Below are 26,160 nucleotides of genomic sequence, written 5' to 3'. Positions count from 1 at the left end.
AGCACCTGAGGAGTCACACATTGGCTCAGGGCCAGCACAAGGCACCACCAAGGCCAGGAACAGCCTCTGTCCCCAAACCAGTGACCACACTGAGCTCCTCACCTCCTCAGAGACATGGCAGGGACAGAGGACTGACTGTTCAGCTCCCTACAGATTTCACAGCACACTCAAACCACAAGGAATTCTGAATCTTATTAAAATGACAGATAAAATGCTCATTTATCCCAAAATCCTGTAAGACTCTGAAGCCAAGACCAGTTAATCTGACTGATTCCATTATAGGGGCTGGGAACACTTGATGTTCCCCCTGTCCAAAGCCCTTAAATCCTGTCATAGCCAGAGAAAATACCCCAAACAACTGCTCAACTGACCCTGAGGTACCTCAGGCTAAAAAAAAACCTCTGCCTTCTTGGTGAGCCAGCACCAAACCTCTCTGCTCCTAAAGGAGGTGTCAGCCGAGATTTACTGCTTAAAAGCAAACTCTTGGTAGAGAGAGTTTGGAAAGTGCCTCAGAGCTGAAAACAACAATACTTTCTTCCTAAAGGCAAGGTGAAATATTGAACAGGGAAATAGGGAAATATTGAATAGGGAAAGCTAAGGAAACAGCAGGAAGCTGAGGGGGAAGGAGACCCCTCGGTGCAGCAGTGGGGGCAGTGACCACACCACCCCAACTCCAATGCAGAGCCCTCCAGCGGGCAGGAATGCCTTTCCCACAGCCAAGAGAGAGCATCCCTGTTTCAGAAGAGGCAATTTCCCAAGCAGGGCTATCAGATCCCTGAGTTTCCAAGCCCTCCTTAACCACTCAGACTCTCTTTCCCAGCAGTCACACAGATCACACAGCCCCAGCACCTCTGTTCTCCTGGGGCACCAAGCTACCACTCCCTTCTTCCCATCTGTGGGATCCTGCAGATGCCATTCCAACAATCCACACCAACAGATCCTTCTGAATGATAGCAGAGTTTATTTTAATATTTTGTACAGCCAGCATTGGTCTCCAGGAATAAGTTATAATCTTACATAAGTGAGTCTGCCCAAACCCACCCCTAAAGGAATGTTCAACTTTCAGCATTTCTGATTTAGAGGGAAATTATTTAGAGGGTAAAATGCAGTCTGAAGAACGGGAATCAATCTGAATTTGTGATTAAAACTCCTTGGAATTCTCAGGGTTTCCTTGCCTCTAACTGGATCATGGACAACCGCAGAGGTTGCATCTTTCAGGACTGCACTGAGAATACATTCATCCTGGGGACTATTTCTTTTCCTAAACTGGGCAGGGTTTTTTGTCTTCTTTATCCCCAACTCTATGCCCCACAGATCTGCTCTGCAGACACTTTACAGTCCAGTACAATCAATGCCTGTAACAGATTTATCCGGGAGGTACTTGGATGCCTGTCCCACATCCTTTATTTCACTGTTCTCAGCACCACCTAAAACACCTCCATTGCTCACAGCACATTTTGTCTGATGCAGCAAGAGGAACAGACCTTGATTTGCCTTTCAGCAATGAACAGACAAAACAAATAAATACTTTTAAATGGTAACAACTTACACAGTTCCAGGGCAGAACCTGGGGATCTACCTGGCCAAAAGCACTCCAAGGCAAAGCCTCACTCACCTCCTTGAGGAACAGGGAGGGGGATGAGCAACAGCCTAAGAGGAATTCCTCTTTCTTCCATGCTCAGAGAATTGCCAGTGTCTGATACCAAGAAACTCACATTCTCTAGCACCAAAAAAAAAAAAAAACAACAAACAACAACAACAAAAAAAAAGTTGTATGAACATTTCTTTCTCCCTCTCCAAGAAGCAGCTCTGAAACAGCCCAGGCAGCTCTGGGAGATGCCAATCAACATGAAACCAGAGTCATGAGCCAGCCATGGGGCTCACAGCCTTCTTGCCCTGGTAAAAGGCCCTCCTAGGGCTCCCTGTAGACCTTCCAGCCTCACAGGAAAGTGGTTCCACCAGGAATTCCCTCCTCACTACACCTGGCAGCTTCCCAGCCTGCACAGGCCAGCACACAGACACACCTGGGGGGTCTGGACATGGCTTAGAGAAAATCAGTGAAGAGTACAAACACTGAATGTGATCCAGAATCCCCATGAAAGGGCTGGTGAGAGTTTTACTAGTCCTGGGCAGGTGAATGTTGGGGTAGCAACATACCAACAATGGGATTGATTCAGTTAAGAAAGGTTCAGGCAAGACTTAAAGCTTTATAAAGCCACTGAAGCTGAAAGTAAGGTCTGGTTGCAGAAGCCCAATGCTCCTTCCATGTTATGTTGAGACATCTCACAACAGTGATTAGCAAGTGAGAGAATGCTTTGAAAAGGTGGCATTTTTGACGGGAGAGGAAGGCAAGCTCAGTGCTGTGCTCAGCCTTCCTTCCCCGAGAGGAGCACAAGTTCTGCTGAAAGGAAAACTCACGGGGAAAACGTTTTTGTTTCCTACAGAGAACAAACCTGTCACTGAAGCCAAGGAAACTTTCACAGGAAACAACCCAAAGTAGCACCTCACTCCACAAGAGCATCCCAAAGCACATTACAACAGAACTGCACTGACATGAAGGCTGTACACCTGTCCCAGGTGTGTGTTCTGGTGCCAGGGAGGGGGGTGATTTTTTCCCTTTAAGAAATTCTGTCCCAGTTAGAATAAAGCAAACCCTTTCTTTTAACTGTTCTTTTCAACGTTTTCTTTATATACAATCCTTAAAATACACTTAAAAATAGCTGCACACGTGTTGTATGGTTATACCAGAGAAGGGCAGTTGCACAGACTGTGCCTCTCAGGACACTAAAAACTGTAAATACCCCCAGCAGCCCCTCTCTGCTCCAGCCCCCACGCTGGCCCCAAGGAGGGAAGGAAGGAACAAGCAGTTTAGAAATGGGAGTCTCTCACAAAACACGCCACTTACAAATCCCAGGGTAATTTCCTCAAGCATTTTTGTATCAAGTCCTTTCTTAAATGTTTGAGGTCACACTGCCATTTTAGCAATAAAATCTGTTGCAACATGCATGTGTCAGCTTCCCACTCAACCAACTGCAGCCCTGAGGATTTTTCTGGCCTGGTAGAAAGAGGAAATGTAACACAATTTCTGAAGTACGGCTGGTCCTCCGTTTCCAAATTCCACGTGGTTGCCTCGATGGCTCTTGGACACACACCCACACCTTTTTGTTGTTTTTTTTCCTCTAACACACATTTCCCTCTAACCAACATGCAGATTTCTCCTCCCAAACATCCACATCTCGACGTCCCAACGAAACAATCCATGTCATCCATCCAGAGGCTTTCCCAGGTAGACCAAAGTCACTTCTGTGTTACCATACACAGCAGACACTGCTGGATACAGGCAAACTTTTGGCAGTCCTCTGAAGGCAACTCCCAAGAACTCATAGCCCCTCTCAAATGCTAATGTTTTGTCTTCCATGTCCAGGATAACTCGAATCCTTTCACCTATCTGGAAACAGAGACAGGAAGGGGAATAAAAATAAAACACAGAAAGAGTCAGCATGTTCAGATGGAAACAAAAATAATGCGAAGTGTAATGTAGCAGAGAATTTTAAAGCAGGGCTGTCTTGTGTCTCATGACTGACTGCTCTTATAACAGGAATTTCTCAGTTTCACCATGATCCTGAGTACCTTTGCTGCAGGACAGCCTGCATCCACCACCCGTTTATGATAATAAACATGACCCTTCCCATATGAAGCTGTGACAACACTGAAAGCAGGCACTGCATGCTGTGTGCTTGGGAAATACTGCAGAGCTTTTGGAATCTTTGCAAGGGGCTCCAAGTTACCTGAACTCTGTGTTCAGCTGCTGCTATTGCTGAGCAGCAACTGCTCTGTGAGGAGCATTTTTAAAGACAATGGATTTAAGAAAGGCAAGTGCCACCTACAAAAAAAATCCCAGAATAGACTAATATTCAGGTGCTGTCGCTGACAGGGGTGTTCCCTCCCCACGGTAAAAGGAAATTTCAGTACAAAATGTAAAACGAAAACCCTAAAAAAACATATATATACATACACACAAGTTAAACCAACATTGACCCCAGCAGGAGCCTTGGATCCAGGCAGGCCCAGAGCTCCCTGCATTTATGTAGCAAACGTTATTTCAGATATCAATGGAAGTCCCAGAGAACAGCCACAAGCACAGCAGGCACCACACAAACTCCTGACTCTTCTCCAGCCAGCCCGAGCACTGGGAATTTCTTCCAGCCAACACTAACACACACATGTGTTCCCTGTAAACACGTTTTCTATGAGCAGATCACTGCACATGTCCTAATAAATACAAAATGCACCAAAGGATCACCGATTTGAACTTTCACACAGAATTTAGGACTATCAGACACAAGGTGCTATGCAGATCTTCACCCACAAGTGAAACGTAAGCCAGTACAAAGCCACAGCACTGGGAGTTGGACTGGATTATTTTTAAAGTCCCTTCTAACTCATTCTCTGAATATGAGACTGAAATACAATGTTCCAGTTTAAGTTATAACACAAGCAAATCCAGCAGTGAAAAGGAGTTGTGTGAGCAGGCAGAACGACAAGACAAGCACTTCTGTAAGGACAAAAAAGTGAGGTGGCCTCTGCTCTTTAATACCCTGAAGTTACCTGAACATCAGATAAGGGATGTCACGCACGGGATGGTGGCCAGTGAGCAAAGCAGCAGCAATCACCACTGCTGCAGGTTTTTGCAGGAAGACTCTCACCTAAGCACTAACTTCAGCTCACCCTGCCAGACAACAAAGCGGTACAAGCCCTCAGACACTCACCTTGCTGTGGGGCAAGTCGCTACTTCAGAAAGCTACAACAGCCTTTTCAGGTTTTATTCCAAAAAAAGCACCACGAGGTCTAAGCAGACACCCACAGTACAGGTTTGACACTCAATGTTTGAGATTAAAGTGTGGAAACAACCCAGGGTCAGGTGCACTGAACACCAGACAGGTGTAGCCTGTGGAAGCAGTAAATGAAAGGGGGAAAGGCTCACAAGGTGGAATCATTTGCCTTCTGCAGGGAAGGCAAAGAGACCTTTGAGGGTCACTTAGGAGCAATTCAGCAGGCAGCCGGGACAGCGAGGGACAGCCAGCACCTCCCAGCCCACTCCAAACCCCCTCACCTGGTATTTGGGCGCGTTATTGCACTGGGGGAAGCTGCCGTTCACCTCTCCATTGTGCAGCAAGTTATTGTCCACCAGGTTCCAGCCCCAACTCTGGTCGTCGCTGCCCAGCAGGGCCACGTAGCCCTGGCACTGCATGGCCGCGCGCTTGGTGGCGATGCCGATGACGGCCACGGTGCCCAGCGGGCCCTCCCACCACACCTCCCAGGCGTGCCGGCCCTCGCTGAAGCCGATCTTGGTGCGCGCCCCGTCCGTGCTCTGCGCGATGGGGTTGCGGTGCAGCGTGAAGCCGTTCTTCTTGATGTACACGTTCCTCGAGCAGTCGTTGGTGCTGAAGGCGTGGTGGAAGGCACGGACCTGGGCGAGAAAAGGTGGGTGGGGGAGATGGACGGGGCTCGGAGCAGCTCTAGTGGGAGGTGTCCCTGCCCATGGCAGCTTTAAGGTCCCTTCCAACCCCGACCATTGTGGTTCTAGGAGATAAACCCCCGTCATGCTTCCCAGCCTCCCGCCCCCTCGTCTCCAATGGCGGGTGGGCCGGAGGGCTGCGGGTGTGTTCCCCAAGCGCCGGGGGAGGGTGAAGGGGCGTCCCGGCGGGGTGGGGGTCCCGGCCTCACCTTGCCCTTGTAGGTGGGCACGTTGCAGAGGATATCGGTGCGCAGGGCCTCCTCGGCCAGGCAGCGGGCGGCCAGGCTGCGCCACACCTCGCTGTTCTCATCGCCGTGCAGGACGCGGTGCCACAGCTTGCAGACCAGCGCGCAGCTCCGCAGCTCCCGCAGCTCCAGGTACGAGAACACCAGCTCCAACACCCGCCCCGGCAGCCGCCAGCCCGGCCCTCCCCACGACGCCGCGGCCGCCCCGGGGCCGGGCCCGGGGCCGGGCCCCGCCGCCATCGCCCCCCGCGCTCCCCTCAGCCCGCCCGCTGTGGCCGGGGCCGCCCGAGGCCTCACGGCGCGGGGGCGCGCGGCGCCGCCATCTCGGCCGCGGGCACCGCCCCGCGCGTGCGCGGCGGGCGCGGGGGGCGGCGAGGGGCGGGGGCGGCGGAGCCGAGCGGAGCCCGGGGGAGGCGAGGGGAGCGCGGCGGATCGGAGGGGAGCTGAGGTGAGAGCTGGGCGCCCAGCGCTTCCCGAGCCCTCCGGGACGGCCCCAAGAGCGGCCCCAGGGCCGGGCCTGCCAGGGCGGGGGGCGGTCGGACCCCGCTGCTGCAGGGCCCGGGGGTTGGCAGCGAACGGAGCCCCCTCCTCGCTTGGGACCCCCTCCTCCCCTGGGGCCCCCGGGGACCGGCGGCTGCGGATCTGACCCGAGGCGAGCTACGGGGAACGGATGGGCCTTCTCTGTGGTGTTGTTTGATCGCCAAGACCCAAGTTCCTCTGGTGGAGTGAATGGGCTCTGGCTGCTCTTTAGATGTAGGTCAACAAAAATCACATGGGAAACATAACGTGGTAAAAAAAGAAAGAAAGGTAAAAGCACCAGAAACAAGCCGTTTATTGCCCAATAGTTAAATAAATGCACGGACCTTAGAGCTGCTGGGCTGTCACACAAACCGCGTGTGCCTCTCTCCTTTTCCCCGCACCGTCCCAGTCCCTCCAACACTTTGGTGCTGCCTTTTTCTCCCTTCACTTAATTTTGTGTTGATGTGCTTCCCTAAGCAGTGCTGTGACTTTGCTGTGGGCAGTCACACCAGGGAGGGTTAAGCTTGGTGAGCGCCATGAGTGTGCTCTGAGAGCTAATAAAATATGTTGCAACCTGTTCTAAATTAGCAATGCTTCTTTTAAAAAGACTTCTTGCTTAGGTTGGAATAGGCCGGTCAGCACCGCGGCTGTGCCTGATGTGGGAAAGAAAGCTCCACTTGGGTACTGAGCTGTCGAGGTGCCAGGTTTAACCGCACACTGGAGTTTCAAGTGTTTGCAGGACGATCTTGTTGCTTGATAAGTTTCTTCTGTAATGAGACCAACAACCACCTCATTCCAGGGCTTGGTTTTATTTATTCCAGGGGTGTCCCTGAAGCATGGCAGTGAAGTGGAGCGGCGGACATTCCTCCTCTGTGCTGTGCCTGAACGTGAGCGCGGAAGGGCTGGTGGCCTCCGGCGCGGAGCGGGGCGAGCTGGTGCTGTGGGATGGGGGCGGCTCGCCCGTGGCTCAGCTGCGGCTCCCGCAGGCGGAGGACGTGACCTCGGTGCTGTTCTCCGCCCGCAGCCCCAGCACGCTGTACACGTCCCATGGAGAAACCATCAGCGTGCTGGATGTCCGCTCCCTCCAGGAGCCTCTGCAGCGCTTCCAGGTGAACGAGGAGGAGATCAACTGCCTCTCGGTGAACGACACCGACAGCTTCCTGGCTGCGGCGGATGACTCGGGGGCCATAAAGGTTGTGGACTTGGAAAGCAAGAAAGTCAGCCGGTCCTTGAGACACTCCAACATCTGCTCGTCTGTTGCCTTCCGACCTCAGCGGCCTCAAAGCCTGGTTTCCTGTGGGCTGGACATGCAGGTGATTTGCATACATGTGCACAGTTATTAATGAAGTGAAACAGTAATTACCCACCTGTGTGGTGAAACACCCACAGACTTTCACTGAGCATGAAGGTGTTCAGCCTGCAGTCCCCGGAAAGCTCCCTTGCTATTCTGAAGTAGTTTTGGCCCAAAACCTAAGTGTTGGGGCTCTTTGTGCTGTCTTCTACTCAGCAGCTTCTGCCCCTGGTTTTATCTTCCTTAACATTTACAATTCAAAAGCGAGTGGGGTGAGGGGAAATCAGAATAGCTGCAAAGCTCACTCGTGCCATATTAGCTCTTTGCTGGACTCAGCAAAGTCAGCAGCTGTCCCTAGTTGTGGCTGCAAATGAGATGCAAAGCATGGTGAGGAAAAGGCACAGTGCTTGAGGCAGGCATGTAAAGCAGCATCTTTCCAAGGGGATTGTATCACTGTGAGGACAAGTGAGTTGTGTAATTTATCCTTTGTTCTGTTAGCATCTTGGAAACATGAAATGTTCTTTACCTTTTAAACTTTTCTATCCTCATGAAGAGGAAACTTTGTCTTTTGCATTCTGAGAACCATGCTAGGAGTTAAGTCCAGAGTTGGCCACCCAGAACAGATATTTTTCAGTAATTTCTTTCCAGTGGTTGAGGTCTGACCACGTTCCTGCTTTAGCCCGATATGAAAACTGTCACTTCTCGAAGGTTTCTGTGGTTCCAGCTGTGTCAGAGTGAAGTTTGTGTGACGGCGTTGAGCAGTTTCACCCTGTGTTCTTGAAACCAAAGTACATCTCACACCCAATACATGCTGATATTTAGTATAAATTGTATTTTTCTGTGTTAAAGCCATGATGATAGATCCCGTCTGGGAGGAGAAAGCATTCAGTCCTTCAGCTGGCTTCATTCTAGTCCCTAAAATGCACATACACAAGCTTGTGGCTGGAAACTTTTCTTCAGAATTGTAAATATTCATGTACAATTAGGTAGAAGCGAGCTGATTATTTTTGTGACTTCTAGAATTAGTTTCATTCATTGTAGCTCAGCGAGTTGGTTTTTAGGTGAAAGTTAGTATCCTAAACCAGCATTTCATTCGTTCATTTTTGTACAGTGAAAAGAGCATCATTCTGCATTGAGGCTGCATTTAAGACACATCATTTCCCAAAGGGGAGCTTCGCTGCAGAATTCTAAAGCCCTGTGCTGCACCACGCCTTTGGACAAGTTATGAGCTCTATGAAACATGTTCTGGGCTTGTCAAACCCTTGGGGAAGCTGTGGCTGATGAGAGTTGAAATTTAGGTTGCTGGAGTTCTTTCAGGAGTTCTGATGAAGCAGGGAAAATGCCACGAGGACAGAAAATACTTAGTTTGCAGAAAACTCATTAGCAGTTGATGGATTCATCAGGCTGTTGTAGTGCTGTCTGTAATGAAAACAAGAGTATTTTCTGTAAGCATCACCCAGCCCCTCTGATTTACAGTAAATCACAGTTGTTGTGGAAGTAGTTTTAGTGCAGCAGTCACTGAAACAATAAAGTGAGAGGAAATGCATTTCAGATGTTTTACTGTGATTTGGATTGCAGGAATGCAGAGCCAGGCTCTTTTGTGAACTAAATTTAAAGACTCCTGTACTTCTTATTGGTGATTACTACCAAAGGAATATTTTGATTAATAACAAATTGAAGCTTAGCTTTATGAAGCAAACAGTACACCAGTGCTGCATTAGACGGACTTGTGCTTTTCCATCTGTTGGCCTTGAGAATGCTCATTGTCAATTCAGATCCTACAAAAGTCTTGAGAGCATTATTTTTAATTGGCTCAGTACAAATGTGTACAAGAGACACTGGATTCTTCACTGGGGCTTGGGAGTGGGGTGGAAAAGGAAGTCTAAAAGCATGACCTGTCCCATCTCAGCAGGTAAAGCATGCCCTACTCCACAGCACAAACCAGATCTACTCACTGGATATAAAAATAAATACAAATATGCATGTTTAAAAACCACAGCCTTTTGCTGTCCCATTTTTCAGACAAGTTCGTGGAAGTGACTATTTTAGGCCAAGTAGTAGAGACAGAAATCCAGAATGATAATGATCTCTATTCACTACTAGAGTTTCCGTGTCCCTCCTCCTCAATAATTGATGTGCAGTATGTCATGATTACTATTGCTGAGATGAATGCAAAAGCTTTTAGAGCAGTGTTTGCCTCTTTCGTGGTCTAAAGGTCTGAGTCATTGACTGCAGAGTGGTGGGGCTTTGGAAAGCAGGCCAGAAGGATTTGCTACATTTATTAGGGCAAGTTTGACCACTCCTCACCACATGCCTTACACTTCTTGGAGTCCTGCACAGCCTTTGCTCTGCTAGAGAAAGAAGTGTGGTTGTTTATTTTACTATTAAAGATCCAGTTTCAAGTAAAACACACAAATTATTGATTCATCCTGTTGTATTTTGTTTTTTTTCCTAGGTGATGCTATGGAACCTGCAGAAAGCTCGTCCCTTGTGGACCATGAACCTGCAGGAGTGTGACATGGAGGAGGAGAGCTCACAGTCAGCTGGGCAGTTCTTCAACCCGCCGCTCGCACATTCCCTGTCCGTCGCCTCTTGCGGCAACGTCTTCGGCTGCGGAGCTCAGGATGGTAAAATCAGAATATTCCGAGTCACTGGGGTCAGGTTTGAACGTGAGCTGGAGTTCCAGGCTCACAGCTTGGGAGTCTCACAGGTGCTCTTCATGCCAGAGGCCTACTGGTTGTTGTCTGGAGGAAACGATGGGAAAGTCTTGCTGTGGGATGTCAGCAGCAATGTCGGGAAGCAGCAGAAAAGTCCAGCAAAATCTCTGCACAGGAAAAAGGCCCAAGCAGCTGCTTCCAGCAGGAAAGATGGGAAGCTCAACAAAGTGGCCTCAAATGAACAGCCTGGAGTTGTGCCAAAGCTCAGCATTGAGCACGGAGAGAAAGTGAACTGGCTCTCATGTGCAGAGATCAAAGGCTCCAGGAGAGTGTTGGTTGCTGACCAGACCAGCTCTGTATCAGCCTATCCATTGCCAGAACCTTAAGGCACCCTTAAGGTGTCTTAAGAACACTTAAGGCGTTTACAGGAGTATGGGGGACAAAACCACTTATTGGAGCCAGTGGCATCCACTGACAGTGAACTGGACAGTGAACCTCTCTGGCTCCCTGGGAAGGGATTTGCTGTGCACTCGTGGTGTCCCTGGCCTGGTGCTGGTTCTTTGTGGCTGTTATGTTCACAGCCACTGTCTCATGCAGGGTTGGCAGTTTACTGCTTGAATTTAAGCGATACGGGTCTCTATATTTAGGGGTAAGATTAGTTCATGACTAAGCTGATGTAATTAAGGCTGGAGGAGAAAATTAGTGCTAAGGAGACACCCACAATGCTAAGTGAAGCTGCTGAACAGTAGCAGAGCTGTCACTGGCTCAGCTCTATGTGGTTTGGGCTGTTGCAGTGCTCTGTGTGACTTTTCCCATGAAGCTGTGTCCCAGTTAGCTTAAACTGGTCATGGTGGAATCTGGTTTTCATCACTCTGTCAGCAGCTGCATAGACTAGAGATGCATCAATTAACGAGTAATCAAATATGTTTCCCTGTTTGCTAATTGAAATTTTTCACTGCAGCAAAAGAAGGAGCAGGGGAAGTGTTACACCTGTTTGCTGGGTCAGCTGGGAAAAAGAACTATGTCACTTGTCTTAATAAATGCTTTCTCTCTCACTGTTCCCTTGTCCTTAGACTCACTCTAATAGTGCCAGACTCACACAAAATTGTGTCAAGAAGTGTATTGTACCCCCATCACAGGGGAATATGAAGGGCCAAAGGCACAGCTTCTCTTTACTCAAATACTTCCTGTCTTCCCAAAGCTTTGAAACACAATGAGCAGAACTTGGCTTGCTAGAAACTTCCCTTCATTTACAAATTGAAGGTAGGAAAACCTAAGTGGAAATGCTGCAGCTCTGGACATGTTCAGTTCATGCTGGATTTCCCATGAAGTGGGCAAGTAATTTTAAAAAAAGGATTTTTTCCTGGGCTGTCCTTATCCTGTCACAGAACTGAATTCCTAGTGCTGGCTGAGGACCTGCTGCACTGGGTGGGGAGGTTTATGCTGCTGTGTTTCACCAGCTGGGCTGTTACCAGACCTGTATTATTATGGAAAAATTTCCAGCTCTTTTCTTTACATACCCAGCTTCAGAAAATCATTATCTGTTTGTGCAGCCTCTGTCCACCCTTTATGGAAGAGATTTCAACTGTCTTGGTTTTGCTCAAAGCAGCTCCCTGCAACCAAACAGAAGTCATTCTCATCCAAATCAGATTTTACCTTCATACCTTTTTAATTAAAAAAACCAAAGGCAATCTGCTTGTACATCCTTTTCCAGCAGGAGACTTTGGCCCAAGACACGATCTGCTGGGCACAACACCAAACTGAAGCCAAAACACAGCAAAAAAAAAAAAAAATTAAGGATTAAAGTGTAGTTGCTCCCTTTTGTGTTACCTGTGAATGAGTTCATCTGTGAAGACATGGGATCAGTGGGGCAGAGGAAGGGGGCAGGTCGGGCTGGGTGGTTCAGTGTGTGATATGTCCATGAACGTGTGTTGGTGCATCCATGACCTATATTTGGATACCCAGGCTATAAAAAGCCTTGGAACAAACAACCTTCTGCAGGACTCGGATCCCCTGTCCCTGCTGTTGTTACCGGCTCCAGGAGAGAGGAGCGAGCCCGCTCGAGCTTTTATTTCTTCTGTTGGTGTTCTCCAGGAAGATGGCGAAAGGCAGCATCTCCCTGCGCTCCCTGAACGAGACACTGACCAGGTGCTGCAGGGCTGGGGAGGGCACGGAGGGCTGGGCCACGGGACACCACACAACCCCTGAGCACTGGGCTTCCCTGGAAACTTGTGTGGGCAACAGGGTGTGAATACACATTGTGTGTGTACAGGGAGGGAGGGGCTCATGAACAGGCTCATCTCTCCTTCCCTCACTGGAAAGAGGGACAGAGCCATGAGCTCCATGGTGGTGGTCATTCCCTGGCTGCAATCCTGGCTGTTTGCTGCAGGATTTGCAGCTGCATGAAGTGGCACCAGGCAATGAGGGCACTTGGTCTGTTCAGTGCCCTGAGGGGAAACCTCACTGAGGTTTACAACTTCCTTGTGAAGGGGGAGGAGGGACAGACCCTGATCTCTGTGGTGCCCAGTGACAGGACCTGAGGGAATGGCCTTAAGTTGTGTCAGGGAGGTTGAGGTTGGATATTAGAAAAAGGTTCTTCCCCCAGAGGGTGGTCGGGCACTGAACAGGCACCCCAGGGAATGTCACAGCACCAAAGCTGCTGGAGCTCAAGGAACATTTGGACAACGCTCTCAGGCACAAGGTGGGATTGCTGGGGGGAGGTGGGGGGCAGGAGCTGGATCCTTGTGGATCCCTTCCCACTCAGCATATTCTGTGACTCTGAAATTCGGGCTTGCTGTTCTGATTGGGGATTTGAGGTGAACTTCTGATTTTCAGACCATGCCTCAGTATCTGGAGGGTTCAAAGATAGGGAGTAAGTGGTTATCATGAACGAAAAAAAAAACCCCCAAGAAGAGACCTTTCTTACAAGTTTAAGGAAAACAAATTACCGTGACTGGGGAAGCAGGACATAGGTGATGCTGATTCACCCTCCATTTCCAAAGCTTGCAGTTGGCAGAGGAACGTGACCACCACGTTCACAGACTTGCTGAAAAATAATCCAGCCTCAGCTGCCCCTGCTGGCACTGGTCTGTGCTTGGCTGTGCAGCAGCAGGCACCAGTGGTGGTGGCTCAGAGCAGATATAAAGACAGGAGCATGGACCTTCAGGATAAAGAGTCAAAAAAGGGTCTGAAATTCTCAGCATTAGAGGCAGGCAGGAAGGATACTGTCCCCACTCTGTGGATTTTCATGTGAGGGTGGTGAGGCCCTGGGACAGGCTGCCCACAGAAGCGTCATCCCTGGAAGTGTCCAAGGCCAGGTTGGATGGGGCTTGGAGCAACCTGGGCTAGTGGAAAGTGTCCCTGCCCATAGCAGGGGATGAAATGAGGTGGACTTTAAGGTCCTTCCAACCATTCTGGGATTCTACATTACATTACATTTAAAGGCAAACTATGCAGTGTTGAGACATTTTAAAATCAAATCAGGTGCCATACACACAACTGTGGTTTACCTGCAGTAAAAAGGATTCCTGTCAAGAGTATCACAGCTGATGGGATGCAGTACTTCTGCTTAGGAAATGAATAATTATGTGTTGACAGATAGACAGATGACAGACCTGGAAAGAAAACTGCTTCTTTTGTTGAGATACTGTTCATACTGCTGGTTCACCCACAGCCTTTATGACTCTGATTCACATGATGGTGAACACAAAAGTAGCTATTGGAGACCCGCCCAGAGAGAAAAACGATGAAACAACTCCTGAAAGAAAAAAGTGAAATCTAATTCTGTGGGAAATTACTTGAAGAAGTGTGTCTAACCTACCATGGAGTGGGTGAATGGGGAGAGCTTGGAGAAGTGCAGGATGTTGCACTGGCCTGGAAAATCAAACCCACGTGACAGCTCTAAAATGTCATTTTCTGTAAATATCTGAATAACAGAAATAAGGTTTCACATAGAACCACACTTCCAGAGAAGTGAAAATGCTGGAGCTTCTACTGCATGGCTTCCAAGTATGTTCTGTGTGCTAATTAAGAGGGGAATTTTAAAAGCTTTCTGGTAAAGAATGGGGATGTGGTTTTTGTGTACACTAGTCAGAGTTAGAGATCACTGACTTAGTGGTAACCTCACTTACACTGAAGGAAAAAGTGTTCAGAGGTCATGATGGAAATGAAAGCAGGAGGTTTAATCCATACTTCCTCTTTTCATTCCAAACTTAGATCAGGAGGCAGCAGCACTCAGTCTATCAGAATTCTGTTACAGCTGTGGGAGATCAGCTATGGATCTACTGTGGTATAACTGAACAGACATTTTTAGATCCAAAATTGGCTAATGCTGATATGTTTGTTGCAGCTGCTTAAAAATACAGAAGATAAATTTACAGACAGGCAATTTAAAAAAAAAATGGTTGAGAGATAAAACTGTTCAAATAGTAAAGCCTTGGATTGAAGGCTGCTGAGAAACTACTGCTGCACTGAGAGTAGCATTAGTGATGAGATCTTGGATAACTTGAATTTTTCTGGTAAAGGAGGAAGCTGGAGAATGGGCCAAGGGGAAGCTTATTTACCATGATAAAAAGCTGCAAACTAGGGAGCAATTCACCGGCAAGAACACTCATTATCTGACAACCCAGCTCTGAAAGTCATTCACTGCAAACCCGACTCACCTCACCTCAGTTTCTGCACTTGCTCTCTCTGTGCTGACAGTTTCGATCCAATTATGACACATCAACCCTTCCAGTTCTTCTGAACTCCCTACATTTCTACACGACACCAGCTTAATTTTCCAATTAAAGTTCTATTTTCGTCCCAAAATTCTTGCTGAAGCAAGAGGAGTTCTACCGCAGTAAGATGAGCTTTCACCAGGCTGCAGAGGAAGCCTCAGGAAACAAAAGAAAGAAAATCGTTAGACAAGGATCTGCACGGCCAGACAATGAATTAAAGTCATTATGGTCGGGGATACTAAGTAAAATATGCCACTGTTGAAGTATTTTTATTTTCTCCTCATTCAGGTCAGCTGCAGACAATGCAAAATAGGGTTTAGTTTGGAGAAGGGGGAGGCAGGAGTAGAAGCAGGCTCTGCTGATAGGAAAAAATGGCATTTTGGTCATCTCTTAGAACAACAGGCATTAAAATACCGTGGCATATGTGTCAAAGAATGGAAAAATGTTTGAAGGGTTTTGTTTTGGCTTTTTTTTTTTTTATGTCATCACCAGCTGCTGTGTATTTTTGTCCTTACAAAAAGTTTATCCAAGATATATGTAATAGGGCAACAAACATGAATAGAGTGCTTCACACAGGTAGGTCACAATTCAGAACTCATAAAAACAATACAATAATAATAGTAACAGAAGCAATGAAGCAAACTAGGAATGAAATAAGATAAAAATATGTAGGTAATAATATTTGCTGATAGTATAGTTGTTGTTAGCTGATACAGCCTGAAGTTCTGCCAGTAAAATAAACACAAAAATCACCAAAAATCCTGTAAGGAGTAGGTGATAGTCTTCTAGGAAATCACTACTGAGTACACAGTACTGAGATACTTGTTCAGTATTTAGGAAGGAACGTTGAATTATTTACATTAGCTTTCAGACCCTCAGGATTCTCAAGAACACATCTTGATGTCAATCAGGTAACTGAGGAAAATGTGGAGAAAACTGTCTTTACAAAAACCACCCACAGTGACAGAAGCCCAGCACACCCTTTATCTCCAGGAAAGACAGAAATGGGTACAAAAATAAATATTTGCATTCTCCTCTCAACACAGCAAGTTCTTTTAAACCAGGCAGGTTTCTTCAGCAAAAGCAGAGCAGCTTAAACTTGAAAACCTCATTTTTATAATTTACAATTTTAAATAGGGAAAAACACAAATAATAAAATATTTCATTATATGAGACACATGGTATTTATCTCATATGAGGCATATGGTACATGGACATATATGAGATACCAAAAAATGAGAAGGCAGGTGATAATCACAAGCTATGAAGTAGTTTTTATCACAGTTCCATGGAAGGACAGTCCTGTTAATCCACTGCAGGTAGCTTGTTTATTTTTTGTATAATTTTTAACCACAGGAGTAACGAGAAGTTCTGCTCAATGTTAAATGAAAATGGTCCAAAAGACCATGACATTACAAATAGAAGCATAAATCACCTCAGAATGTGTTGGAGAAACGCCTGTAATGCAGATGGTTGAGAGCTGCAACTATATCTTCTATATTAATTTTGCCTGTTATTTGGCGATTTTAAGATCTCTGCACCAGGGGAAACGGTGATGCAGAGAACTTAAAAAACGTGACCAAAAAAGATGTGGCCAAAAAAATGTGACCATATACCTTGACTTTTAATGGGGTTCTCACAAATCTTGGGAGGACCCCCGAAACGGGGTGTGGAGCTGCTCGCAATGCAATGTCAGTGCAGAAAGGCCCAAATCCTCCCGAAATTAACTTTCCTCTCGTTTTGCGCGGGGCAGAGTGGAGAGCAGGCTGCTGTGGCTGGAGGCTCGGTTCGCACAGCTGGACTCCAGCCTGCAGGCCCTGGAGCACGACTTTGAGCGGCACGCCGACATGCTGCAGGAGGACCTGAGGCGGGATGTGCCCTGGGTACCTGCGGCCAGGTGAGCACAGCCAGGGCCAAACCCCGGCTCCGAGCCCGCCCGGCCTTGGGCACAGCCTGTGCCAGCGCCTCGGCAGCCTCACAGGGAAGGATTTATCCCTGCCATCCCGCCTAGCGCTGCTCTGGGGCAGCGGGAAGCCATTCCCGCCCCTCCTATCGCCACAGCGGAGCCCGCCTTCCCCCTGAGGGCCGGCTCTGCCTCCCAGCAGGCTCGGCGGAGCAGGTGAAAGCGGGGAAGGAGGAGACAGGAGAAGAGGAGGAGAAGAAGGAAGGAGAAGAGGAGAAGGAGGAGAAAAAGGAGGAGGAGGCGGAGCCCTGAGCCCGGCGGCGGGAACGGCCCCTCGGTGAGGGCGGAGCGGAGCCGCCATTGCGGGAGCCGCGGCCTCCCCGGCCTCCGGAGCGGTGGGTGCCGAGTCCTGCCCGGGACCTTCCTTGGGGACCTTCCTTCACCCTGGCGGTGACAGGGGCTGGGGGGCACCAGGGACCCCCTTTTCGCCGGGCGCCGACGTCCTGGGGGTTGTTTTTTTATCAATAAAAATAGCGGAAATGATAAAACCCGCCTTAACGTGTATTTGTCTCCATGGCGAGTTCTCTGTGAGGAATGGCAGCTTTTCTTTCGCGGGCCTCCTGTCTCTGAAGCTGCCTGTTTAAGAAGCTTGTAACTTAAAAATCAGTGGGTTTCTTCTTTTGCTGTATGTGTCTTTTTGTTTTCTCTCCCACAGTATTGCTGGGCCAAGTGGAAAAATCGTGTGAGGAGACAGATGACCCCCACAGTTTCAAGTCATACAAGAAGGTGCTGAAGTTTTAATTCTTCATTTAGCTTAAGAAAAAAAGGAATTTTAGCTTTATAGTCCTAGCTTAAGCGAGCAAATGAATGAGGAAGAGGCTGCTCTGCTCTGATGTATTTCACCTTCAGAACGTACTGGAAGCAAGCTTGTGCCAAAAGCAGCTCTCAAAGGATGCACGTACACTGAAAAAATGAATGAATGGAAGGTTAAGGTAACTGGGATAACATATTCAGCATAGATAGGGAGTGGTGGGAGATGAGGGGAGTAACAGAGGTGGCTGGAAGAACTCTCACCTTTTCTCCCCTCTCCTTACCACCTCTTTGCTATCCCCAAAGCACCTGTTACAGCCCACAGGAAACTGCAGTAGGAAAACCGGGTACATGACTTCTGTAAAGATCTGCTTTTTCCTCAGGAATCTCAAGCCCTGAAGCAAAAGCAATCACTTAAGCAGGCTGCTACATCCACTAACATTTTCTTGAAGTAGCTGTAAAGCATTTTGTATTTTCCTTTATTTTCCGACAAGGAACATAAATGTTTCTTTTTGCTTTCAGGCCCTGATGTTACCCTAGTGTTGTTCCTCTACCTCAAGTCAGTATGTCGAAGACTTCCAAGGCCCCGCTTTCCTTGTCCGACTGCCTGTGCCAAATTTGCATGGAGATCTTTGTGGAGCCTGTCACACTGCCGTGCAGCCATACCCTCTGCAATTCCTGCTTCCAGATGACAGTGGAAAAGGCCAGTCTTTGCTGCCCCTTTTGTAGGCGTCGAGTCTCCTCCTGGGCACGGTATAATACCCGCAGAAATACCCTTGTCAACTGGGAACTCTGGGAGAAGATCCAGAAGAATTACCCAGAGGAATGCGAGCGGAGGATTAACGGACAGGATTTGGATGAGGAAAGTAGGTGAAATGTCACTTGTCCTGGGATGTGTCTGCTTTGCCGCAGGAATTACTGTGGGTGGACTTCAGATGTTGGGAAATAAAGAGCTGTGGGTAGGCAGGTGTGTTAGTGCTGGCAGAGACAGAGCTCTCATGCAGAAGGGGCAGGGAAGAGGTGGACAATTCATTTTTCATTTGTAGTACAGAGGATAAAAATGACATTGTCTGGTCATTTCAGTGGTATTTGTTCATGCCTTTGGTGTAGGGTATTTGTGTGTGGCTGCCTGGCCTTGTTTATTTCTCATTTGCAGCTGTAGCATCTGCAAGCAGAGTGTTTGAGTCTGTGGGTGTGTTTCTTTATCGCTGTCAAGTAAGTTAAGTAGTTAAAAGATTTTTAGGTGTTACTTAGTTTGGTTGAAATTCCAGGGGTTTGGCCATTGCAAGAATCTGTGAGCTGAAAATTGTGGTGTCAGAGAGAAGGAAGTGAAATCTGATTAACTTTTTGAAGAAAGATTTTGGGGTTTATGATGTTGCCAGCACCCTTGGGGGACATTTTGGTAGTTTGGCTGTAGGACAACTTGTTTCACTTGCAGTGTTCTGAGATATTTTTAACGAAAAAGAGTGAAAGACACAAATTATGGTCAGTGTACCAACAGAGAATGAATGAGGGAATGGTTTGGTGTGGGTGGGACCTTGAAGATCATCCCATTCCATCTCCCCACCCTGGGCAGAGACTAGACCAGGATGCTACAAACTTCATCCAGCTTGGCCTTGGACACTTCCAGGGATGGGGCAGCCACAGCTTCTCTGAGCAACTCCTTCCTTTGTATTTGCTTTATACACAGTGCTTGGGAAATACTGCCTGTTCCTGCCACTCTGTAACACCGTGCTTTTCTACTGAGTAAACTTTATTCCTTGTTTTTTTTTTTTTTTACTTTATTCCTTCCTTTTTTTAATCACAGTGCTTGATTTAAGTCAAATCATTCCCAGGACAGGGTATGGAATTAAAATCCTTTGTTGTTAAAATCCTTTGTTGTTGACTTTGTGTTTGTTGACTTTGGGTTTTTTCCTCTCCTTCCTCTTGATTAGTCTGTGTCCCCAAACCGCAGCACCAGCTGAGCAAGCCTGGGGAGCTGAGACAGGAATATGAAGCAGAGATTAGTAAGGTAAGTCTAAAAATATGTCAAAAAAGCATAAGTGCAGTTATTGGAATTATCCCACAAACAGCTGTAGTTTTATTTCATTATAAAGATACTTAAAAGGGCACTGCAGCTGCAAGAACATACTGGTCACTCCTGAATCATGAATTAAATCGATGGAAGAGATTTCTTTGTATTTGACATGAAGTGACATTTCTCAAGTTTTCTTGATCTATACCTCCTATATCATCTCTCAGTCAATGTATATAAAAGTAGCAAATGTAGAAATTTGGAACTGTTTGGCCTTTGGTTTTATGTTTGTCTTCTTGATTTCCCTCCAAGTAAAAGACTACAATTAGATAACCTTCAGTAGTGAACATACAGCATTTTCTTCTTCCTTTGTTCACTCTGTTACCTGTGCTCATTTTAAAATCAATAAAGATTTTAAAGAATTCTCAATTTTGGCCTATTTAAGGATCCTTCTTCCAATTCAGACACAGTAGTATTAAGATTTAGAGTCAGAATATATATGGAATGTGCCTTTCCTTGAGAGCTCCTTGCTGGTGATTACAGGACCAGGCAGAGGACCAGGGAGTATTTCCAAAGAAAGCTTTATTCTTCAATAACTTTGCTGTCCTCATGGAGTTGCTGGTAACTGATCTCTCAGCATGTCTGCTGTAAGGAAAGCAGATTTAAAACTCCTAGCCTGCTGCTTTGGGTTTTGCAGATAGCAAAACCCAAAGCAGCACCCTTTCAAGAGAGCCCTTCTAGAAGAGAGATGTGCTGTCTTTGGGAGATGTAAAAGCAGGTTGAGCAAGTGCTGTGGGATAGCTGGCATTCAGCCTTGGAAAGAATCCTAATCCCAGTTTCTCTGTAGATCCATGTTTTTGTTACTAACACTTTGAAAAGGTGAGAACTGGAGTTTAACCTTGCAGGTGAGCCAGGTTAATGGTATAATCCTAGAGAAACCAAAAGGTTTGTCACTGTGGTCAAACCTGAGGCTCTACACACAGTATCCGTGTGATTCTCACATCTTTGGGACTCGTGCAGTGAAATACTGCTGTGCTTTATGAACAGTGAGTGATTCACGTTTAAGGAGTGTCACCTCCCAGTTTCTGGTGTAAAGTGTGGCCCTGCAGTGGTAACCAGGTGGATTTTTTCAAACATCTGGTTTAGGTGGAAGCAGAAAGGCGAGCACATGAACAGGAGGAGAACAAAGCCAGTGAGGAATACATCCAGCGGCTGCTGGCAGAGGAGGAGGAGGAGGAGCACAGGCTGGCAGAGGAGAGAAGGAAGGAGATGGAGAAGCAGCTGAAGCAAGATGAAGAACTGGCCTGGCAACTCAGTAACAGTCTGGTGAGTCAGGATCCAGTGGGAAAGCAGCAAATGTCAATATAGTGCAAGCAACTTGGACTTCTGAGAGTAAATGTTAAAATCTAAAATAGAGTTAAATTTCTTTTAGTTGTAGTTGAAAGCACTTGTCACCCCCCAGTACTTTAAGTCCTTGATTGACCATTAATTTTTGAAAAGCCAGGGGGAGAGTAAAGCTGTGTAATACATATTTGTAATCCAGCATGTGTGCTGCATGTTTTCATTGTGAAACATTTTAAAACATTGATTTTCTGCTGTATGCTTCCTTTTCCTCATGATTTTAAAAATTTTTTTTGGAAGAAATTAATACCTGTAACCTGTACTGGAAAAAAGGAACATACAGTGAAAATGTACCTTACCTTTTGGAGGGTTTTTTTTCTGTTTGTTTGTTTTATTAATTTGTTTTGCATAGCTGAATTTCTGCTACCCAATGATGAAACCTGTGTACTTATTTGAGCAAAGCCTCCTGTCTCTCAGTGCTAGATTAACATTTCTTTCTCAGTAACTGTCTGTTACTCACAGCTCTGGAATTCTTTGGACAGAAGTAACTAATTCTGCAGCAAAACCAAAGTAGTTCCCTGAGGTTTCTGCAGTCTGTGTTGTGTTTTGTTTTACCTAATGCTATTTTTACTTGCCTGGAAGAATGAGGATCCTGAGGGACACGTGCCTGGCAGCCCATCACCAGCACACAGCCTCTTCCTTCAGACATCCCCTCTGAACCTGTGCAAGGCAAAGAACAAACCAAGCAACTCTGGAGACATTCAGAAGTAAGGGATTCAGCCAAGTGTTTCTTTCATTACTGGTCTGTTTCAGTGTCCCTCTGCCCCATTTGCTTCTTTGGAATGCTGTAGGTCAGCTTCCCCAAATGTGAAGTGTTGAAGTTTAAAACACTTCCTCATAGAAGGAGAAGGGAAACACTTGCCTTCTTGTTTTTTGTTTGTCACAATGAACCTGAAGATCTTGAATAATGCCAAGGACTGACAATTCAAGGACAAAATGTTTAAAGGAGTATTTTTTTTTCCTTTTTAAGGTATCTGTCTCCAAAGAATTATGGTGTGTTGGGCTCAGCATCGTTCTCCAGTACCACAGGAAGAGGCAGCAGCAACTCTATCTCTGTGGTACGTGGAGTAATTTTTTTATAAATCTCAGGGTTTGTAATTGTGGGATATTTTCCCCTTGCCTGTAGGATTCCAGTCCTCTATTCCCCTTGCACATAAGCACTGGGTAGGTTATACTGCCCTTTCTAAGCTGCCTTCATTGTTCATGATTCCCAGTTCTGGAGTGCACTGGCAGAGGGTGCACCCTCATTTACATCATTGCATGGCTGTTGGTCTGGTCATAAAAGCTCCAAAGAAGATGAGTAGGCTTGGTCTGAGTCACTAATAAGAGGAAAAATGCTGCCGTTGTGGTTTCAGTCCTTTAGCTGGGATTCTGCAGTTACTTTAAATGTTTTCATTATTATTAAATAGATATTTAAAAGAAAAGTATTTAAGTTGCTATCCCAGAACATTCAGGGTCAATGCAGTTATGAGAAGTGAGTTTGGTATTTATTCACACCCATGGGCTTTTGATAAATTTACTTCATCAGTGGTGTCTCCCTTTTCTTCAGGAGACCAACAACAATGAAGGCAGCAGTTCTGTGCTGCAGGATGAGCAAGAGGAAATGCCAACCCTGTCTCCACAGCTGACCAGTGTAAATAAAGAATCTGCTGCTAAGGATTCATTTTTGGAATCGTGCATGAACTATTTCAGTGCCTCAGCTTCAGGTGAAACTGCCACCGTCAAGCAGGAAAAAACAGCAGGACCAAATGATTTAGAAGATGGGATTCCAGATGCACTTCATGGAACCACAGAAGGGAAAGGGTTTAGGACAGTTGTTCTTAGATCCAAAGGAGAAGATAATGGAGTTGAGTCAGACAGTGGCAATTTAAGACATGTCCAAAGGGTAAATCTTGAAAAGTCTGATGACACTTGTACCTCTGGTCAGAATTGTGTGATGTCTGACAGCCAGACTGCCTTGCATGATCCGGGGAAGGAGGCTGGACACTCAAATGAAGAGACACCAGAGAGGCCACAGAACTCTAAGGAGACTCCCAAGAGGAAGTTACTGGAGGCCCCAGCTGATGCCACGATTGACTTGGGCATGTTTGATAAGAGGAGAAGAACCTCTTCAGAAAGTGTAGAAGACCAAGGAGAGCAGATGAATGATTTTAACTTGCAGACACAAAGAGCCTTTGAGCAGGAGTTGTATGAAAGGCGCAGGCAGGAGGAGCAGGACAGGCTCCTGGCTCTGCAGCTGCAGAAGGAGCTCGACAAGGAGGACAGGACCCTGAACAGGCAGAAGGGCTCTCCAGACGAGTACCTGCTCCGCACCAAACCACCCCGCTCTGTGAAAGACTCCTCTGCCAGGAAGGGAAGTTCCAAGGTGGCAAAAGACTCCAAGGGATCAAAAACACAGGCTGAAACCAATCACCACAAGACTAGGAGAGGTTCCTGCAATGAAAACTGGCAGTCCCCTGCCAGAGTCCGGGTGAAATCCCCCAGCATCAAGGAAGGAAAGGTCTTGAATTGTGTGGTTAATACCAGTGACACAAATGATATTTGTTCACTGCCTAAGAACAAGCAAAAGACAATCCTGCAGATGTTTAAAAGCCCTGTTGCAGAGTAGCTCAGAGCCATGGACACGTGGTGGAGTGGGAATGGGAACTGGGGTGATGTTCTCCTGTGTTAGGCAAAGCTTCCCTAAGCAGTTTTGAGCGGTTGCTTTGGAAGGGAACCACTTTGGGTAGCGGTGCTGTGAGTTCTGAGAAGTTTTGGTAACATACACCCCCCAGAATGTAACATTTTTTAATTGTTCTTTTCTTGAATGTTCTTTTCTAGCACTTGCAGCACTTCTTGCAGGAATTGGAGCATTTTTTACTTTCTAACTTGCATTTACACGGTTTGGAGTGTGATTACTGGTAGTGTTGGAAAACAAGGATGACTGATGGTCTGACCTGAAAATAAGAATCTGAAGCCTTTAATGGAAAAGATGCACATTCCATGGAGGAAACAAGTGAAAAATGAGTCTGTATTCTCAAGTAGCTGTCAGCTGCAAGGTTGAAGCTTCCCTCAGCACCACCACTGTTCTGTAAATTGAAGCATGTTGCTGGAATTTAGGCTGTTTGTGGAATTGCATTGTTGGCACACCCATCAACACCAGTGTAACCAGACAGGCACTCTTTCCCTCTCATATGCTAACCCCTCGGACAAAGAGGAATGAAACAAGTCATTCTCCACTGCCAAAGGCCAAGGATCTTTCATGGATGCCAAGGCTGTGGGCTCCCATTCACCTCTATTCACAGAGATCCCTCCTGCAGATCCCATTTTCCCTGTTGTTCAGAGCAAGATACTTTTGTTTTCTTACTGTTAATGTTCTGTAACTTTATTCTTGTACAATAGTGTTACTATATTTGATGCCGTTTAATTTTCATACTCAGACTGGTTTGAGTGTGATTAAAACAATAGTCCAGAAGCCAGTTATGATGGAGAGAGTTAAAAAGGGAAAGAGGCAACTGAAATCTGGAATTGTCAGTAGTGACATAACTGTAATTAGAGATTCACAGAATTGCCCTTTCTGGCTGTAACTGTTCCCCTTCATTTTTAGAGGCACTACTAAATACTGTTCCTGTTGGATTTAAAACTGAAATAACTCAAAAAAATTTGTAATTTAGATGTGGAGATGCTGTGGCCTGTAGGAAGTCGAGGCTGGGGAAGAGGTAACCAGATCCTACTATGCAGAGGAAGTTTTCTTGCTAATTGTTTTGTCTGTTGTTTTATGAAGCCATATTTTGGCTTTGCTTTGCTTCTTCAGAGCTACTTTTGCACTGTCAGTGTTTGAAATGGAGCCAAGTGCCAGCTGCAGTGCTGAAGGGTGTGTGCTAGTCAGCAAAGTCAGCAAATGTTTGAGTTTTGTCCTTTTTTTGAACCCTATTGATGACTTTTAACTCTGTTCTGGGACCTTCCTAACAGACTTGTTACTTCAGCAGCATCTTCTGATGGTTTAAGTTTTAAAAAACCAAATTTTGTGGAAAGCATGTCCAGCACACTGAGCCAAAAATATAATTTGTTAGGGTTTTTTCCCCCCAAAGCCTGCACGTCTTTATCATTGGTGGGCTTCTCATTAATAAATAAATAAATGTTCTGTTCAGAGATGTTTTTCGAGAAAGTTACAACAGGTGACCAATGGCTAATCTTTTGATCTCCTGCTGCCTTAGCTATTGTTCTGGAAGCCTTCCTTCAATATGGGTCTGTTTTTCTTTAATCCTTAATGCAGTTGGGATTATTTTCTGTTTTACCCATGATGTAAAAAAAAAAAACTTAATTAAAGGGTTTTGGTTTTTATAAGGCAGAGCTACTGAGTGTTTCCATGCACAATAATCCTCACCAGGCATAATTTGGCTTATTCCTTTAGGTCTTCATTGTTAGAGGGTGGAATTTGGCCACTGCTGTGTGGATTTTGGTTGTACCAACAGCTTGTTTCTGACCCTGTGCTTTGAAGCAGGTGAAATGAGCTTTGTTTTACTGGTGTTAGTGAAGCAGGAGTCTGTATTTGGGATGTCTGGGCTGGTGTAACAGTTCACCTGTCTTCAGCCCTAGTAATTTATTTGTCTTGTTTGTGAACAAGTTCAGCTCATCCAACTGCTAGGAAAAACAAAACAAGTGCCAAAACCCCAAATACTTTACAGGCTTGTTTGCTTCCCTGAGCACCAGAGCTGGTGTGGGGATGGGAGGCAGGGAGGGGATAAGAGAGGGAACAGATGCACCTGTTTCCATGGCAGTGAGGTATTAAATTATTGGAATTCTAGAGAAATTCAGCTTTCTGTGGTACTCACAGGGTTGACAAGTGCTACTGGCAAGGTGTTCAGCAGCAAAGCAGCCACATTCCTGCTGTGCTGGGAAACTGGAAAGGGGTAAACCATTCCTTCCTTGACAGTAATTCAGGTGGCCTGGGGATCAGAAACACCTGGTATGGTAGGTGAAGAGAAATCCAAGCGTTTCCTCTTCTGGCTTTGTGACAGTAATGGCAGGGGTGTCCTGTCAGGGCTCCCTGGGCTGGTGTAGATGAGCTGTTCCTTGGCCACCTCAGATCCTGCCTCACAGAA

General features: G+C 46.5%; 3 protein-coding genes and 1 long non-coding RNA gene across 5 annotated transcripts; 2 read left to right on the top strand and 2 right to left on the bottom strand.

Annotated features, from left to right (window-relative positions):
• Positions 1-938: 938 nt before the first annotated feature.
• Positions 939-6,101, bottom strand: FBXO45 (F-box protein 45). Its single transcript, XM_014870418.2, has 3 exons — positions 5,728-6,101; positions 5,114-5,470; positions 939-3,448 (listed from the first exon to the last, which is right to left on the bottom strand). The coding sequence occupies exons 1-3, from the start codon at positions 6,001-6,003 to the stop codon at positions 3,263-3,265; spliced, it is 819 nt and encodes a 272-aa protein (XP_014725904.1). The 5' UTR covers positions 6,004-6,101; the 3' UTR covers positions 939-3,262.
• A 470-nt stretch (positions 6,102-6,571) lies between these two features.
• Positions 6,572-15,104, bottom strand: LOC106849662 (uncharacterized). The gene is made up of 2 exons (XR_015805638.1): positions 14,897-15,104; positions 6,572-8,992 (listed from the first exon to the last, which is right to left on the bottom strand). It is a non-coding gene; the product is annotated as an uncharacterized LOC106849662 (long non-coding RNA).
• On the top strand, positions 7,119-11,288 carry WDR53 (WD repeat domain 53). Its single transcript, XM_014870417.2, has 2 exons — positions 7,119-7,595; positions 10,029-11,288. Exons 1-2 carry the CDS (start codon positions 7,119-7,121, stop codon positions 10,614-10,616), a joined length of 1,065 nt encoding a protein of 354 aa, XP_014725903.1. The 3' UTR covers positions 10,617-11,288.
• Positions 15,105-17,104: 2,000 nt separating the features above from the next.
• RNF168 (ring finger protein 168) lies at positions 17,105-25,402 on the top strand. 2 transcript variants are annotated; one of them, XM_014870414.2, is made up of 8 exons: positions 17,105-17,246; positions 17,567-17,637; positions 18,184-18,527; positions 19,596-19,672; positions 20,822-21,001; positions 21,659-21,783; positions 22,047-22,134; positions 22,626-25,402. In XM_014870414.2, the coding sequence occupies exons 3-8, from the start codon at positions 18,227-18,229 to the stop codon at positions 23,682-23,684; spliced, it is 1,830 nt and encodes a 609-aa protein (XP_014725900.2). In that variant the 5' UTR covers positions 17,105-17,246; positions 17,567-17,637; positions 18,184-18,226; the 3' UTR covers positions 23,685-25,402. The 2 variants fall into 2 exon arrangements, with proteins under 2 accessions (XP_014725900.2, XP_014725901.2); XM_014870415.2 differs by having other exon boundaries at positions 17,202-17,246; positions 17,567-17,843.
• Positions 25,403-26,160: the final 758 nt, after the last annotated feature.

Source organism: Sturnus vulgaris, chromosome 10 (genome assembly GCF_052056855.1).
Source record: "Sturnus vulgaris isolate bStuVul1 chromosome 10, bStuVul1.hap1, whole genome shotgun sequence".
Taxonomy (NCBI): domain Eukaryota; kingdom Metazoa; phylum Chordata; class Aves; order Passeriformes; family Sturnidae; genus Sturnus; species Sturnus vulgaris.
This window is presented reverse-complemented; position numbering and strand designations above follow the sequence as displayed.

Excerpts from the sequence above, each read along its gene's own strand:
- FBXO45 (XM_014870418.2), bottom strand. The coding sequence starts at position 6,003 with ATGGCGGCGGGGCCCGGCCCCGGGCCCGGCCCCGGGGCGGCCGCGGCG. Across the intron at positions 5,471-5,727 it reads TGCCCACCTACAAGGGCAAG|GTCCGTGCCTTCCACCACGC; the intron begins GTGAGGCCGGGA and ends TTTCTCGCCCAG. Across the intron at positions 3,449-5,113 it reads ATAACGCGCCCAAATACCAG|ATAGGTGAAAGGATTCGAGT; the intron begins GTGAGGGGGTTT and ends CTCTGTTTCCAG.
- WDR53 (XM_014870417.2), top strand. The coding sequence starts at position 7,119 with ATGGCAGTGAAGTGGAGCGGCGGACATTCCTCCTCTGTGCTGTGCCTG. Across the intron at positions 7,596-10,028 it reads CCTGTGGGCTGGACATGCAG|GTGATGCTATGGAACCTGCA; the intron begins GTGATTTGCATA and ends TTTTTTTCCTAG.
- RNF168 (XM_014870414.2), top strand. The coding sequence starts at position 18,227 with ATGTCGAAGACTTCCAAGGCCCCGCTTTCCTTGTCCGACTGCCTGTGC. Across the intron at positions 21,002-21,658 it reads GGCAACTCAGTAACAGTCTG|AATGAGGATCCTGAGGGACA; the intron begins GTGAGTCAGGAT and ends CTTGCCTGGAAG. Across the intron at positions 21,784-22,046 it reads AACTCTGGAGACATTCAGAA|GTATCTGTCTCCAAAGAATT; the intron begins GTAAGGGATTCA and ends TTCCTTTTTAAG.